The following is a 15,544-nucleotide window of genomic DNA, read 5'->3' as shown; positions in this document are numbered from 1 at the left end:
CACTCTTCCCCCGCACCGACCGTACGATTGTGCCATCGATTTGTACCCGTCCAGTAGGTTGTACAACCTCTCACGTCCGGAACGCGAATCAATGGAGACCTACATCCGGGACTCTTTAGCTGCCAGGCTGATCCGGAACTCCACCTCCCCGATGGGTGCTGGTTTCTTTTTTGTGGGCAAAAAGGACGGCGGACTCCGTCCATGCATTGATTACAGAGGGCTGAACGAAATCACGGTTCGCAACCGATACCCGTTACCTCTGTTGGATTCAGTGTTCACGCCCCTGCATCGAGCCCAAATTTTCACAAAACTGGATCTTAGAAACGCGTACCACCTGGTTCGGATCCGGAAGGGAGACGAATGGAAGACGGCATTTAACACCCCGTTAGGTCACTTTGAGTACCTGGTCATGCCGTTCGGCCTCACTAACGCCCCCGCGACGTTCCAAGCTTTGGTAAATGACGTCTTGCGGGACTTCCTGCATCGGTTCGTCTTCGTATATCTGGATGATATACTCATCTTTTCCCCGGACCCTGAGACCCATGTCCAGCATGTACGTCAGGTCCTACAGCGGTTGTTGGAGAACCGGCTGTTTGTGAAGGGCGAGAAGTGCGAGTTCCACCGCACTTCTTTGTCCTTCCTGGGGTTCATCATTTCCTCCAACTCCGTCGCCCCTGATCCGGCCAAGGTTGCGGCGGTGAGAAATTGGCCCCAACCAACAAGCCGCAGGAAACTACAGCAGTTCCTCGGCTTTGCAGATTTCTACAGAAGGTTCATTAAAGGCTACAGTCAGGTAGTTAGCCCCCTGACTGCCCTGACCTCCACCAAGGTCCCCTTCACCTGGTCGGATCGGTGCGAAGCCGCGTTCAAGGAGCTGAAACGCCGGTTCTCGACTGCACCAGTTCTGGTGCAGCCTGATCCTGATCGCCAGTACATAGTGGAAGTGGACGCCTCTGACTCAGGGATAGGAGCCGTGCTGTCCCAGAGCGGGGAGGCTGATAAGGTTCTCCATCCTTGTGCCTATTTTTCCTGCAGGTTGACCCCAGCTGAACGGAACTATGACGTCGGCAATCGGGAGCTCCTCGCGGTGAAGGAGGCTCTTGAAGAGTGGAGACACCTGCTGGAGGGGGCGTCGTTGCCTTTCACGGTTTTCACGGACCATCGGAACCTGGAGTACATCTGGACCGCCAAGCGGCTGAACCCCAGGCAAGCCCGCTGGTATCTGTTCTTCGGGTGCTTTGACTTCCGGATCACGTACCGCCCCGGGACCAAAAACCAAAAATCGGATGCGTTGTCCCGGGTGCACGAAGAAGAAGCCAAGGCGGGGCTGTTGAACCCCACCGAGACCATCATCCCCGAGTCCACTGTCGTGGCCTCCCTCACCTGGGACATGGAGAAGACCGTCCGGGAGGCCCTGGCAAGGAGCCCGGACCCGGGGACCGGCCCCAAGAACAAAATGTACGTCCCACAAGAGGCCAGAGCTGCTGTATTAGACTTCTGTCACGGATCCAAGCTCTCCTGTCATCCCGGAGTGCGTAGGACCGTGGCAGTGGTCCAGCAGCACTTCTGGTGGGCGTCACTGGAAACCGACATTCGGGACTACGTCCAGGCCTGTACCATCTGCACCAGGGGCAAGGCAGACCATAGGAAGACCTCGGGACTCCTCCAACCCCTGCCGATGCCTCACCGCCCCTGGTCTCACATTGGCCTGGACTTCATCACGGGCCTCCCGCTGTCCCAGGGCAACACCATCATTCTCACGATAGTGGACCGGTTCTCCAAGGCGGCCCACTTCGTGGCCCTCCCGAAGCTCCCGACGGCCCAGGAGACGGCAGACCTCCTGGTCCACCACGTCATGCGGCTGCATGGGATACCATCGGACATCGTATCAGATCGTGGTCCCCAGTTCTCTTCGCAAGTTTGGAGGAGTTTCTGTAAGGAGCTCGGGGACACCGTGATCCTCTCGTCCGGGTACCACCCCCAGACAAACGGCCAGGCAGAGCAGGCTAACCAGGAGTTGGAGCAGGCCCTTCGCTGCATCACCTCCATGCGCCCGGCGGACTGGAGTCACCATGGCCTGGATCGAGTATGCCCATAACAGCCAAGTCTCATCTGCTACCGGCCTCTCCCCTTTTGAGGCATGTTTGGGGTACCAGCCCCCATTGTTCCCGCTGGTGGAGGGAGAGGTCGGTGTGCCCTCGGTCCAGGCCCACCTCAGGAGGTGCCGCCGGGTGTGGCGGACCGCCCGCTCTGCCCTGTTAAAGGCCCAGACGAGGGCCAAGACCCATGCGGACCGCCGGCGTTCCCCGGCCCCCACATACCAGCCCGGGCAGGAGGTGTGGCTTTCGACGAAGGACATCCCCCTCTGTGTGGACTCCCCCAAGTTGAAAGACCGATACATAGGGCCATTCAAAATCGTCAAAATCATCAACCCGGCCGCAGTGAAGCTCCAACTTCCAGCTTCACTGCGGATCCACCCTGTGTTCCATGTGTCCCGCCTCAAGCCACACCACACCTCGCCCCTCTGTGCACCTGGACCTACGCCGCCTCCTGCCCGGCTCATCGACGGGGAGCCTGCTTGGACAGTCCACAGGCTCCTGGACGGCCGTCGTAAGGGCCGGGGGTTCCAATATCTGGTGGACTGGGAGGGGTATGGACCTGAAGAACGCTCCTGGGTGAAGAGGAGCTTCATCCTGGACCCGGCCCTCAATCAATCAATCAACTTTTTTCTTATATAGCGCCAAATCACAACAAACAGTTGCCCCAAGGCGCTCCATATTGCAAGGCAAGGCCATACAATAACCATGAAAAACCCCAACGGTCAAAACGACCCCCTATGAGCAAGCACTTGGCCACAGTGGGAAGGAAAAACTCCCTTTTAACAGGAAGAAGCCCTCCTGGCTGATTTCTACAAGAGACACCCGGACAAGCCAGGTCGGGCGCCAGGAGGCGCCCATTGAGGGGGGGGTCCTGTTATGTGGGCCGCTGAAGAGGAGGTACTGCTGGCCCACCACCACCAGAGGGCGCCCTGCTTGGAGTGCGGGCTCCAAGCACGAGAGGGCGCCAGACCCAGAAGAAGTGACAGCTGTCACTCATCGCACCAGCTGTCACTCATCTACACCACTATATAAGCCGGACTGCAACTCCACCTCCCCGCCGAGAAATCAACTACCGAAGAGGTAATTTTCTCTGCTGACTCAAATCGTTGAGTGATAACCTGAACTTCTTTTGCAGCCGTTATCCTGTGGTGTTCTGCCTTATCTGTGGGATTGGCGTTTGGTGTGATCAGCGACGGCTTCGCCTCACACCCCAAACCAAGATAAGTGGTTAAACAGGAGCTGCACGAGTGTGTGATTGGAGGTGGAGGTGCTCCCTCCTAACTGAGTGCAGACTGTGGATTACTGAGTGTGCGGATTCACACTCATTCATCTTGTCTTTGTTTTCTGCCAGCAGTACCAGGGTCGACAGCTGAAGACAGAGGCCACCTGGGGACTCGGGACTTGGCGGCTCCGGTGTTCTTCAGACCGTTGGTGTTGGAAGCCGTGTGGGACGCGGCTCTTCTCTCGTCGGGGGTCTTCTATCTTCGAGCCTGCCCACACGTCACCTGGTGTTAATTGACTTTACTGATTTTGTGTGTTTAGTTGTGTGTTGTCACAACATTAAATTGTTACTTTTTGACTTATTCATTGTCCGTTCTTTAGCGCCCCCTGTTGTGGGTCCGTGCTACGACACCTTCCCAACAAGGTGTTTTTTGTGGCTATTTATATGCAATAAGATACAGTACCACACAAATTCCTGTTTAAAGCACATTGGAAGCCCCCAAAATTTGTACAGATATTCCACCTCAACACCCATGTGTATTTTTCCCCAGTTCCTTGTTTTTGTAGCTTTTTTTTTTTTTTTTGGTACAGACTGTCCTGGCTGTGTTAGTGTCCAAAAAAAAAAAAAAAATAGAAAAAGGTGGACCTGGGGGGTGGGGGGGGGGAGTCTCATACACTGGAGCAGAAGCGCATGAGTACTGGAGATTGAATGAGAAGTGTGCGGTCCGATTCACTGTGCAAATGTGTGTGCACAGATCGGTAAATCCACCTGCTCTGGTTCGTCAATACTAGAACAATAAAGTCCACTTCATCAGATTGATCACGCTTTGGTTCAGACTCTGATGACATGCTGCATGCTTTGGTCAGCTTCATGCAGTTAAAAAAAAAAGAGAGACAGCCTTGACGTGCTGTTCCAAGATGCCTGATTATTTTAACACACTAAATAAATAAAAAAAACTACACCATAAATGCTAAAACACACTCCAAGCATGGCAAATAACGCACAGCTTTCAAAACTGATAGCGTTCTCCTTTTCGCTCCGCATGAAGCCACAATTTCCCTTCGCTCAGCAACCAAATTACATGGATTGGAGATCATTGTTTATTTGGTAATATATTTTACACCAGTGATAAAGAACAATTTGTGTATTTTTTTTACTTGTTTGCTGTCGCAGACAGAGAGACACGGAAAAGTCCTGTTTGCAAAATGCACACACACACACGTGGGGTCTGTGTGTTGTCTTCTATCCTCCCTCTCATCAAACACCCCTCTCTCCTGCTGCACTTGAGGGACTCGTATTTCATTGCAACCCTCTCACTCCTGAATCAGGAAATCAGTCATTTCTGCTGCCACTGTCTGCAAAACACGCAGCAAATATGAAAATATCATCCCCCCAAAAAACCTGCGTAAATTATTAATCATAAGTCAAGTCATACTTGGCCTATTAACACAATTTAAAAAGTGGTGTGGAGGTTGAAGTCTCCACTTTCAACACACATTTAAACAGGCACAGAGTGGAGTAGATTTTGTGCTACTTCTGCTTAATTAGGTCATGTGAATTTTGACCCGAGGGCACGCCATTCGACTCCAGAGGGTTAAAGAATCACAGACATTATCAACTTAATCAATGATAGTTCATCAACTCTTACCGCAGTTAGCTTCATCGGAATTGTCCCCACAGTCATTCTCTCCATCACAGATAAAGGGAGGAAGAGCACAAAGTCCCGTGCCACATTGAAAACGTCCAGGCTGGCATTTGAATTCCGCTGTTCAGAGGAAACATATATAACCCTTTAACTTGATGTGAATTATCAACAATATAAATTGGTTGGTTCTTATGTAAGACAAAGAAAAAAAAAAAACATCCATACACTCAAAAGTTAAGTACATAAAGTAAGAGCTTTGAGATTAAAATTTGCAATGAAAAAGCAGCTGAAAACTAGGGAAACATTAGTTATTTGCTTACAAAATTAATTTCAATATCCCTCAGCTCAGGAAATGGTGTTGATGTCAGTTGGTACCATTTGGCATGACAGCACTATTTTAAGAATAACCTTGGACTGATACAGTACTTACGACAGTCAGCAGGTTCATCCGATCCATCCCCACAGTCATCCACAGTGTCACACTTCCACCAGAAAGGGATGCACTCATCTGTCCCACAGCGAAACTATTGTCCCACAGAACAAAACAAGAATATCTCACACTGACTTTTAGCTCTCACATTCTTCAAAGCCAAAGCAGAAATCAACACGCCACCACTTTTATGGGGCCTACACTACATGACAGAGGAGGGAAAAGAACAAGAACAAAGCTGTTTGCCTTCAGGGGGAAGTCCTGATCTGGATAGAAATATGGTTGAAGTAGACTGAAAGGTGGGAGGGAAGTGAAATGGAACTTACCTGACTGGAGGTGCAGTTCGAAAGGCACGTCTTATTGTCAGCAGCCAAGTAAAAATTAGTAGGACAGGCACACTTGTGTTCCCCACCAGGGGAGAGAAGACACAGGTGGCTGCATCCTCCATTTGCAACCTGACACTGATGCTTGGGCACTGTCCAGAAAGACATAAGTAAATAAGTGGGAGTCAAAACTGCATTACACAAACCTTTGCCAACTTCATATGACAAAGAAGGCCAATACAGTGCTCTACAATCGGGGGTAAAATGATCTCAGACAGCAGGTGGACTTTCTACCTTCAGGCTGACGCAGGGAGTGGTAGACCTTGATAGATTTGATGGCCTGCCAGGAGTTTAGCAGCTCCATTCCTTGTGTCCCAGTTGTCTTGTGAGCTCGTCGAAGTGATTTGGATTTCCCATCCGTCCAGTAGACAAAGTCCTCAAATAAAGTCAGAGCCATCACTCCTTGGATGTGCTCATAGGACACTGAAGAAATACAAATGAATTAAATTAAATTATTTAAGTAATTTTAGCAATGGTATTTATTTGGAAATGTCGCATTTACATTAGACATCTTGTAAATTTACTGTATGTTGTATGAAAATTTTAATCAACCTGTTCCCCACAATTGATAAATAACTGGATTGATAGATATTTAATAACAGAATATCTATCAAAAAAAAAAAAGATTTATACGAGGGCTGTCCGTAAAGTATAGGTCCTTTTTATTTTTTTCAAAAACTATATGGATTTCATTCATATGTTTTTACATCAGACATGCATGAACCCTCGTGCGCATGCGTGAGTTTTTCCACGCCTGTCGGTGACGTCATTCGCCTGTGAGCACTCCTTGTGGGAGGAGTCGTCCAGCCCCTCGTCGGAATTCCTTTGTCTGAGAAGTTGCTGAGAGACTGGCGCTTTGTTTGATCAAAATTTTTTCTAAACCTGTGAGACACATCGAAGTGGACATGGTTCGAAAAATTAAGCTGGTCTTCAGTGAAAATTTTAACAGCTGATGAGAGATTTTGAGGTGATTCTGTCACTTTAAGGACTTTTCCCACAGTGCGAGACGTCGCTCAGCGCTCTCAGGCAGCGTCATCAGCCTGTTTCAAGCTTAAAACCTCCACATTTCAGGCTCTGTTGATCCAGGACGTCGTGAGAGAACAGAGAAGTTTCAGAAGAAGTCGGTTTCAGCATTTTATCCGGATATTCCACTGCTAAAGGAGATTTTTTTAATGAAAGACGTGCGGGCGGATTGCAGCGTCGGCTCGCAGCCGCCGCGACGCTCCATCCGCACGTCTTTCATTAAAAAAATCTCCTTTAACAGTGGAATATCCGGATAAAATGCTGAAACCGACTTCTTCTGAAACGTCTCTGTTCTCTCACGACGTCCTGGATCAATAGAGCCTGAAATGTGGAGGTTTTAAGCTTGAAACAGGCTGATGATGCTGCCTGAGAGCGCAGCGCGACGTCTCGCACCGTGAAAAGTCCTTAAAGCGACAGAATCATATATATATATATATATATATATATATATATATATATATATATATATATATATATATATATATATATATATATATATATAAAGACCTTCACATTTTGCGAGACCTGCGTTCATGTTTTGGGATATATTTTCTCAGTATTCACATTTTGCAATTAATGGTTTGCCGATAATTCATGATTTTCAACTGATTCACATTTTGGGAGTGCTTTTTTGCTGTGCTCTCAGAGTAGAGTATTCTTGTTCCTAGAGAGAGAGAGAGACAGAGAGAGAGAGAGAGAGAGAGAGAGAGAGACCTAATCCTAAAGCCCCCGTCACACATAGCAAGAATGTGAAGGAACCAGGCCGAAACAGAAAATATTACCATCATCTGACACAGTCAGGAGGAAAAGAGACATGGTCAGCCGTGTCAGAGCGCATCCAGGTTACCTCATCCACACTTCAACGATGGCATCCAAAGTGCATGTAGACAACAGGTAGATGACACAGACTGCTGTCAGATGACACAACTCTGTACACCATGATGTCAGTTGGATTATCACATGGGATTTAATTTTTGCATCTGTGCAGAGACTTTTCACTACAGGCTGCAGTTTGGTTCCTGTAAGCTCTACGCTGTGAAAGGATCCTGGTTCCGTAACAGAGGTGAGTTTCATGTTTAATAATCTTGTATATATATGGGATACAGTTCCACATCACACCTCCTACAGAGTTTAGATGGTGATCAGATAATAATATGCATATTACAGTGGTGAGATCCATTCAGCTCCTTGCCTGACTTGTGCTATGACGCATTACTGCGCATGAGACCACGGTTTCGGTTTGATTGTGCGCTGTTCACATTCACTGTGTATGATGAATGTGTGCCACATACATATTGTTACATAAACATTTCCTTTTCTCTCTCTGGCCAGGGTCCAGTGGAGGTAGACATCCTTGGCACAACATGCCGGCAGGCTTTGCTGTGACTGCTCGATCTCAGAGCTCAATCAACCATGATCAGATCATTTCAGATGCTGTTTTGATGCCGTTAGAATATGTTGACTGCGATCAGATGACACAAAAACTACATATAGACCACCATCAGATGTGCGTGGCATCTTGATGGCGCCAAAAGTGTTTTGAACATGTGCAGCACACTCAGTACAGCCGAGCAAATGGGACCAAATACGTAGATGCTCACAGACTGCCGTCCGTTGCTCTTCAGACCACACCTCAATATTTCCTGATTGTGGCCGGGTGTGTCATCCTGATGCAATTCAGCCTCAATCGGCATATGTGTGATGGGGTATTAAGGACTTGAGGAATTGCTCATGCTGCAGAGATATCTGCAAAGACCTCAGTATCACCGTACACCCTAATACTCTATTCCCAACCATCTCTCAGTGCCATAAGCCAAGCTCCCAGAGACATGAATGCCACTGCAAAGGTTAGTCAATCTTTCAAAAACTAAAGACACCCTGAACAATTGAATGGGACACACTCTGGATACTAGCATCAGTGTGTTTGTTTATTTGTGTGTTTTGTATTTTCATTTAAGTGTTCTTAAATGAGAAACTAGACCCCAAAGTGCTCTAAATCAGCACTTTGAATGGAAACAGCCAAATTGTACAATTGGGAAGTGGCAGCCTAAAGACAAGTCAAAGCACTGGGTTTGTGACCAGATAATTGTAGGTTACATCCAATCACTGGCTGGACAAAATCGTGGGTGAGAAATATAAAAAAAACACCACTTGTCTTACCTTGGCAAAGTTTTTTTTTTCTTTTTTAATCACTGCTTGTAGTGTGCAACTGAGCATGTTTCATGGAAGCTCTAGTCAATCATGTATGAGTGCATGTGTGAATCAATCAATCAATCAATCAATTTTTTTATATAGCGCCAAATCACAACAAACAGTTGCCCCAAGGCGCTTTATATTGTAAGGCAAGGCCATACAATAATTATGTAAACCCCAACGGTCAAAACGACCCCCTGTGAGCAAGCACTTGGCTACAGTGGGAAGGAAAAACTCCCTTTTAACAGGAAGAAACCTCCAGCAGAACCAGGCTCAGGGAGGGGCAGTCTTCTGCTGGGACTGGTTGGGGCTGAGGGAGAGAACCAGGAAAAAGACATGCTGTGGAGGGGAGCAGAGATCGATCACTAATGATTAAATGCAGAGTGGTGCATACAGAGCAAAAAGAGAAAGAAACAGTGCATCATGGGAACCCCCCAGCAGTCTACGTCTATAGCAGCATAACTAAGGGATGGTTCAGGGTCACCTGATCCAGCCCTAACTATAAGCTTTAGCAAAAAGGAAAGTTTTAAGCCTAATCTTAAAAGTAGAGAGGGTGTCTGTCTCCCTGATCTGAATTGGGAGCTGGTTCCACAGGAGAGGAGCCTGAAAGCTGAAGGCTCTGCCTCCCATTCTACTCTTACAAACCCTAGGAACTACAAGTAAGCCTGCAGTCTGAGAGCGAAGCGCTCTATTGGGGTGATATGGTACTACGAGGTCCCTAAGATAAGATGGGACCTGATTATTCAAAACCTTATAAGTAAGAAGAAGAATTTTAAATTCTATTCTAGAATTAACAGGAAGCCAATGAAGAGAGGCCAATATGGGTGAGATATGCTCTCTCCTTCTAGTCCCTGTCAGTACTCTAGCTGCAGCATTTTGAATTAACTGAAGGCTTTTTAGGAAACTTTTAGGACAACCTGATAATAATGAATTACAATAGTCCAGCCTAGAGGAAATAAATGCATGAATTAGTTTTTCAGCATCACTCTGAGACAAGACCTTTCTGATTTTAGAGATATTGCGTAAATGCAAAAAAGCAGTCCTACATATTTGTTTAATATGCGCTTTGAATGACATATCCTGATCAAAAATGACTCCAAGATTTCTCACAGTATTACTAGAGGTCAGGGTAATGCCATCCAGAGTAAGGATCTGGTTAGACACCATGTTTCTAAGATTTGTGGGGCCAAGTACAATACAGTACAGTTTTATCTGAGTTTAAAAGCAGGAAATTAGAGGTCATCCATGTCTTTATGTCTGTAAGACAATCCTGCAGTTTAGCTAATTGTTGTGTGTCCTCTGGCTTCATGGATAGATAAAGCTGGGTATCATCTGCGTAACAATGAAAATTTAAGCAATACCGTCTAATAATACTGCCTAAGGTAAGCATGTATAAAGTGAATAAAATTGGTCCTAGCACAGAACCTTGTGGAACTCCATAATTAATTTTAGTCTGTGAAGAAGATTCCTCATTTACATGAACAAATTGTAATCTATTAGACAAATATGATTCAAACCACCGCAGCGCAGTGCCTTTAATACCTATGGCATGCTTTAATCTCTGTAATAAAATTTTATGGTCAACAGTATCAAAAGCAGCACTGAGGTCTAACAGAACAAGCACAGAGATGAGTCCACTGTCCGAGGCCATAAGAAGATCATTTGTAACCTTCACTAATGTACTATGATGAATTCTAAAACCTGACTGAAACTCTTCAAATAGACCATTCCTCTGCAGATGATCAGTTAGCTGTTTTACAACTACCCTTTCAAGAATTTTTGAGAGAAAAGGAAGGTTGGAGATTGGCCTATAATTAGCTAAGATAGCTTGGTCAAGTGATGGCTTTTTAAGTAATGGTTTAATTACTGCCACCTTAAAAGCCTGTGGTACATAGCCAACTAACAAAGATAGATTGATCATATTTAAGATCGAAGCATTAAATAATGGTAGGGCTTCCTTGAGCAGCCTGGTAGGAATGGGGTCTAATAAACATGTTGATGGTTTGGATGAAGTAACTAATGAAAATAACTCAGACAGAACAATCGGAGAGAAAGAGTCTAACCAAATACCGGCATCACTGAAAGCAGCCAAAGATAACGATACGTCTTTGGGATGGTTATGAGTAATTTTTTCTCTAATAGTTAAAATTTTGTTAGCAAAGAAAGTCATGAAGTCATTACTAGTTAAAGTTAATGGAATACTCAGCTCAATAGAGCTCTGACTCTTTGTCAGCCTGGCTACAGTGCTGAAAAGAAACCTGGGGTTGTTCTTATTTTCTTCAATTAGTGATGAGTAGAAAGATGTCCTAGCTTTACGGAGGGCTTTTTTATAGAGCAACAGACTCTTTTTCCAGGCTAAGTGAAGATCTTCTAAATTAATGAGACGCCATTTCCTCTCCAACTTACGGGTTATCTGCTTTAAGCTACGAGTTTGCGAGTTATACCACGGAGTCAGACACTTCTGATTTAAAGCTCTCTTTTTCAGAGGAGCTACAGCATCCAAAGTTGTCTTCAATGAGGATGTAAAACTATTGACGAGATACTCTATCTCCCTTACAGAGTTAAGGTAGCTACTCTGCACTGTGTTGGTATATGGCATTAGAGACCATAAAGAAGGAATCATATCCTTAAACCTAGTTACAGCGCTTTCTGAAAGACTTCTAGTGTAATGAAACTTATTCCCTACTGCTGGGTAGTCCATCAGAGTAAATGTAAATGTTATTAAGAAATGATCAGACAGAAGGGAGTTTTCAGGGAATACTGTTAAGTCTTCTATTTCCATACCATAAGTCAGAACAAGATCTAAGATATGATTAAAGTGGTGGGTGGACTCATTTACTTTTTGAGCAAAGCCAATAGAGTCTAATAATAGATTAAATGCAGTGTTGAGGCTGTCATTCTCAGCATCTGTGTGGATGTTAAAATCGCCCACTATAATTATCTTATCTGAGCTAAGCACTAAGTCAGACAAAAGGTCTGAAAATTCACAGAGAAACTCACAGTAACGACCAGGTGGACGATAGATAATAACAAATAAAACTGGTTTTTGGGACTTCCAATTTGGATGGACAAGACTAAGAGACAAGCTTTCAAATGAATTAAAGCTCTGTCTGGGTTTTTGATTAATTAATAAGCTGGAATGGAAGATTGCTGCTAATCCTCCGCCCCGGCCCGTGCTACGAGCATTCTGACAGTTAGTGTGACTCGGGGGTGTTGACTCATTTAAACTAACATATTCATCCTGCTGTAACCAGGTTTCTGTTAGGCAGAATAAATCAATATGTTGATCAATTATTATATCATTTACCAACAGGGACTTAGAAGAGAGAGACCTAATGTTTAATAGACCACATTTAACTGTTTTAGTCTGTGGTGCAGTTGAAGGTGCTATATTATTTTTTTCTTTTTGAATTTTTATGCTTAAATAGATTTTTGCTGGTTATTGGTAGTCTGGGAGTCTCTACGGGGAGACGGTGCCTGCCTACACTGTAAACCGCTTTGAGCAGCCACTCTCAGGTGGAAAAGCACTCCAGAAAAGCTGTGAATTTACCATTTACCTTTGTGTCTTTGGGTGCCATCCATGTTGGCAAACAAGATGTGGTTTGCGTCTGCCCAGTAGATCATTTTGCTGGTGTAATCAATAGTGAGAGCAGAGGGGCTGTAGATTTCTGTGTCAATGATAACTGTTTGCCCTCGGCCATCCATGCCAATACGCCCAATGTGTGGAGGTTCACAACAGTCTACCCAGAAGACGTACCTAGTCAGAGGTATAATTCAAACAGTAATGTCAAACAGCTGACATACAAGTCGAGAATTAAAATTATTCTGAGTCTAAATCCTTAGATTTAAATCGTTTTGAAGTTAAGCATCTAAAATAGAGTCTGTAACTCACTGCTGCCATAAAGCTGTGCAATCAAACATTGGTTTAGTACAGGGGTGGGCAATCATGTGCCATGAAGGGCCGAGATACTGCAGGTTTTCTTTGCTACCAATCACCTTAGCAGGTGATTTCATTAATGATCAGGTGATTATGTTCAGGGGAGAAGTTCATCAGCAACCCACCTGCAGAGGTGATTGGTTGCAAGGAAAACCTGCAGTGTCTTTGCCCTCGCTGCTCACCCCTGGTTTAGTAAGTGTTAGGGTGAGCTTCTAAATAGTAGTAATATGCCTACCCTGTCTGGGGGTCGAGAGCTAGATCTGTGGGGTTCTTGAGGCTTGAACTGATCAGGACTGTAGGGTAGAGGCCATTGGCTTTGGAAACCTCCAGTGTCTTCCTCTCCACATCACACCAGTATAGATTCTTCCCTATCCAATCCACTGCTAAAGCACTGGGTACAGCCGTTCTGTGGACGATCTGGTAATGCAAGAAAGAAATCAATCTCATTAACTCTATTCTAAAACAGAAAATTAAAAAGATAAAATGGAAGGCAATAGAGGTGATGCAAGAAAAATGAGATACTACTGGTGTGAACAAAAAAATGAGACACCATTTCATTGTAAAAAGAAACACCAAGGAGTGAACAAATGGTCTCTATGTTTTACCATGACAGCGTCTATAGTTTGATTTCTTCTGTGATGTAAAAAGGGATAGAAGGCAGCACAAGCTGATGTTTAATAGTCATAACTGCAGAAAAGAAGCTGAGATCATTTTTGTTCCATTGAGTGAGTTACCCATAGTTTTGAGCCCAACCAAGAAGATATCACAACAGAATTAATATTATGCTTTATTTTTCAACATAATCCCCATGTAAGTCCGCACAATTTTTCCAGTGTTACTGCAGTGCCTTAATCCATTCTCACAGAAGGTCTTATCCTGGAGTTCAAGGAAGTCACCTGCATTCCACACTGCTTCTGCTTTATTTTCTCCTGCAGCTGTCGCAAAAAGGAAGTATGATAGGCCCCAATGATGGTCTGTCTCTTATGGAGGTAGTCCACCATTATGCCCTCAGGATCTTAGAAGGCAGATTCCATGACCTTTCCAGCAGATGAGACAGCTTGACTTTCTTCAGTGAGGGATAACCCACGTTTCCATTGCTTTGACTGTTGTTTGGACTCTGAATTGAAGTGATGGACCCAGGTCTCATTCATGGTCACAAATCATCGCATGAAATTACTAGGATCTACCTCAAAAAGCCAAAGATTCTGCCTGAGCACCTGGAACCTTGTGTGTTTATGATCAGCTGTGAGAAGCCTTGGGACGCATTGTGCTGAAAGTTTCATCATTCCCACTTCTTCCATCAGAACTGAATGAACCCTATGCTGGGAAATGCCTACAGTACTAGTCATGTGACACTCACTACACTTCTGTCAGTGAAGACTATATCATGGATCTTCTGGATCATATCAGTCAAGGTGGCAGTTGTGGGTCTTCCTGATCTTGCTCCATTGTCAATGCTTGTTCTGCCCCTCCTGACCAGTGTTTAACTGTAGCATAAGTTGGGGCTTCCACCCCAGATGTCATTACCATGTCCTCATCGTTCTCCTTCATAGACATTTTCTTTTTCATGAGAAATTGAATCACAGCACACCCACCAGCTTTGTCCGTTTTGTGAATCTGACACACCCCTTCTCACTTCATTGAAAAGTTGTGTCTGCAACATTGCACACAGTGTCTTAAAAATTCACACATTCTTCAGAGAAATGTTGGTTTCTCACAATGGAAAAAAAAAACAAAACAAAAAAAAAGGAGAACCATTCGCTACTTTTTCTGGGTCAAGGTCAAATCTTCTCAATCACCCCTCGTATGAAGATACTCATCTTTGATCCCCAGATAGGGTTGCAATTGTTCAAACTGAAGGGCACTCAAGCAGACGGTGCAAACATTTACAAAGAAATAATACATTTAATTTTGGAGCAGATCCAGTTTGAGTACCAGGTTCATGAGTTGATTTTATTGATCTGTTTTTACACAAGGCCAAAATATGGCCATCGGGTGTTGCAAAAACTTTGCATCCATCCGTCCGTCGGTCCATCCATCTATCCATCCATCCGTCTGCCCTACCATGTGCTGGGTAATCGGGAGAGTCGGGAGTTTTCCCGGTGGGCTGGTCCAACCTGGGGCTGTTGTGAGGGGGTGTTAATATATGCATACATATATGACCACCACTAACTGTTAGGCTACACAGCAAGACACTTGGGCTGCTGTATCTTAAAGAGAAGACATTAAGTGTTATAAATGTTTTACAATCATGAAAATTCACAAGAAAATATCTCAAGACTGTTTCTTTTGCAACGCTGTTATCTTTTCCAAAGCCTAAGGTGGGGACATACCATTACACCTTTAACACTCCTATGCATTCATTACAGTTAGTTCAGTTCAATCAAGCCCTGTGCACCCAGATGGGTCTTGTGCTACTAGCAAGTATAGGAGGAGTGTCACGTGAATGAAAAGATGGACAGAAAAAAGCCAGGTGGAGCTGAAAAAGCTAGATTAAGAAAAAAGAAAAACTTTGGAGGAAGATGCTGCCAAGTGTGCAAAGCTCACAGATATTTTTTTCAAGAAGACAGAGCGAAGAGGGAAATGGTAAATAGGGCCGAGCATAACAGGCT

At 44.9% G+C, this 15,544-nt stretch overlaps 1 protein-coding gene across 1 annotated transcript in view; it reads right to left on the bottom strand.

Moving 5' to 3' along the window:
• The window catches only part of lrp1bb (low density lipoprotein receptor-related protein 1Bb), a 1,555,752-nt gene that overhangs the window by 301,668 nt on the left and 1,238,540 nt on the right, over positions 1-15,544 (bottom strand). The window contains exons 59-64 of the mRNA XM_034186395.1: positions 13,168-13,349; positions 12,553-12,752; positions 6,014-6,202; positions 5,723-5,871; positions 5,397-5,490; positions 4,970-5,086 (exon numbers count right to left, since the gene is read on the bottom strand). Coding sequence (XP_034042286.1) covers positions 4,970-5,086; positions 5,397-5,490; positions 5,723-5,871; positions 6,014-6,202; positions 12,553-12,752; positions 13,168-13,349 — 931 coding nt within the window. The remainder of the gene's footprint in view (positions 1-4,969; positions 5,087-5,396; positions 5,491-5,722; positions 5,872-6,013; positions 6,203-12,552; positions 12,753-13,167; positions 13,350-15,544) is intronic.

This window comes from Thalassophryne amazonica, chromosome 14, assembly GCF_902500255.1.
Source record: "Thalassophryne amazonica chromosome 14, fThaAma1.1, whole genome shotgun sequence".
NCBI classification, from domain to species: Eukaryota; Metazoa; Chordata; class Actinopteri; order Batrachoidiformes; family Batrachoididae; genus Thalassophryne; species Thalassophryne amazonica.
This window is presented reverse-complemented; position numbering and strand designations above follow the sequence as displayed.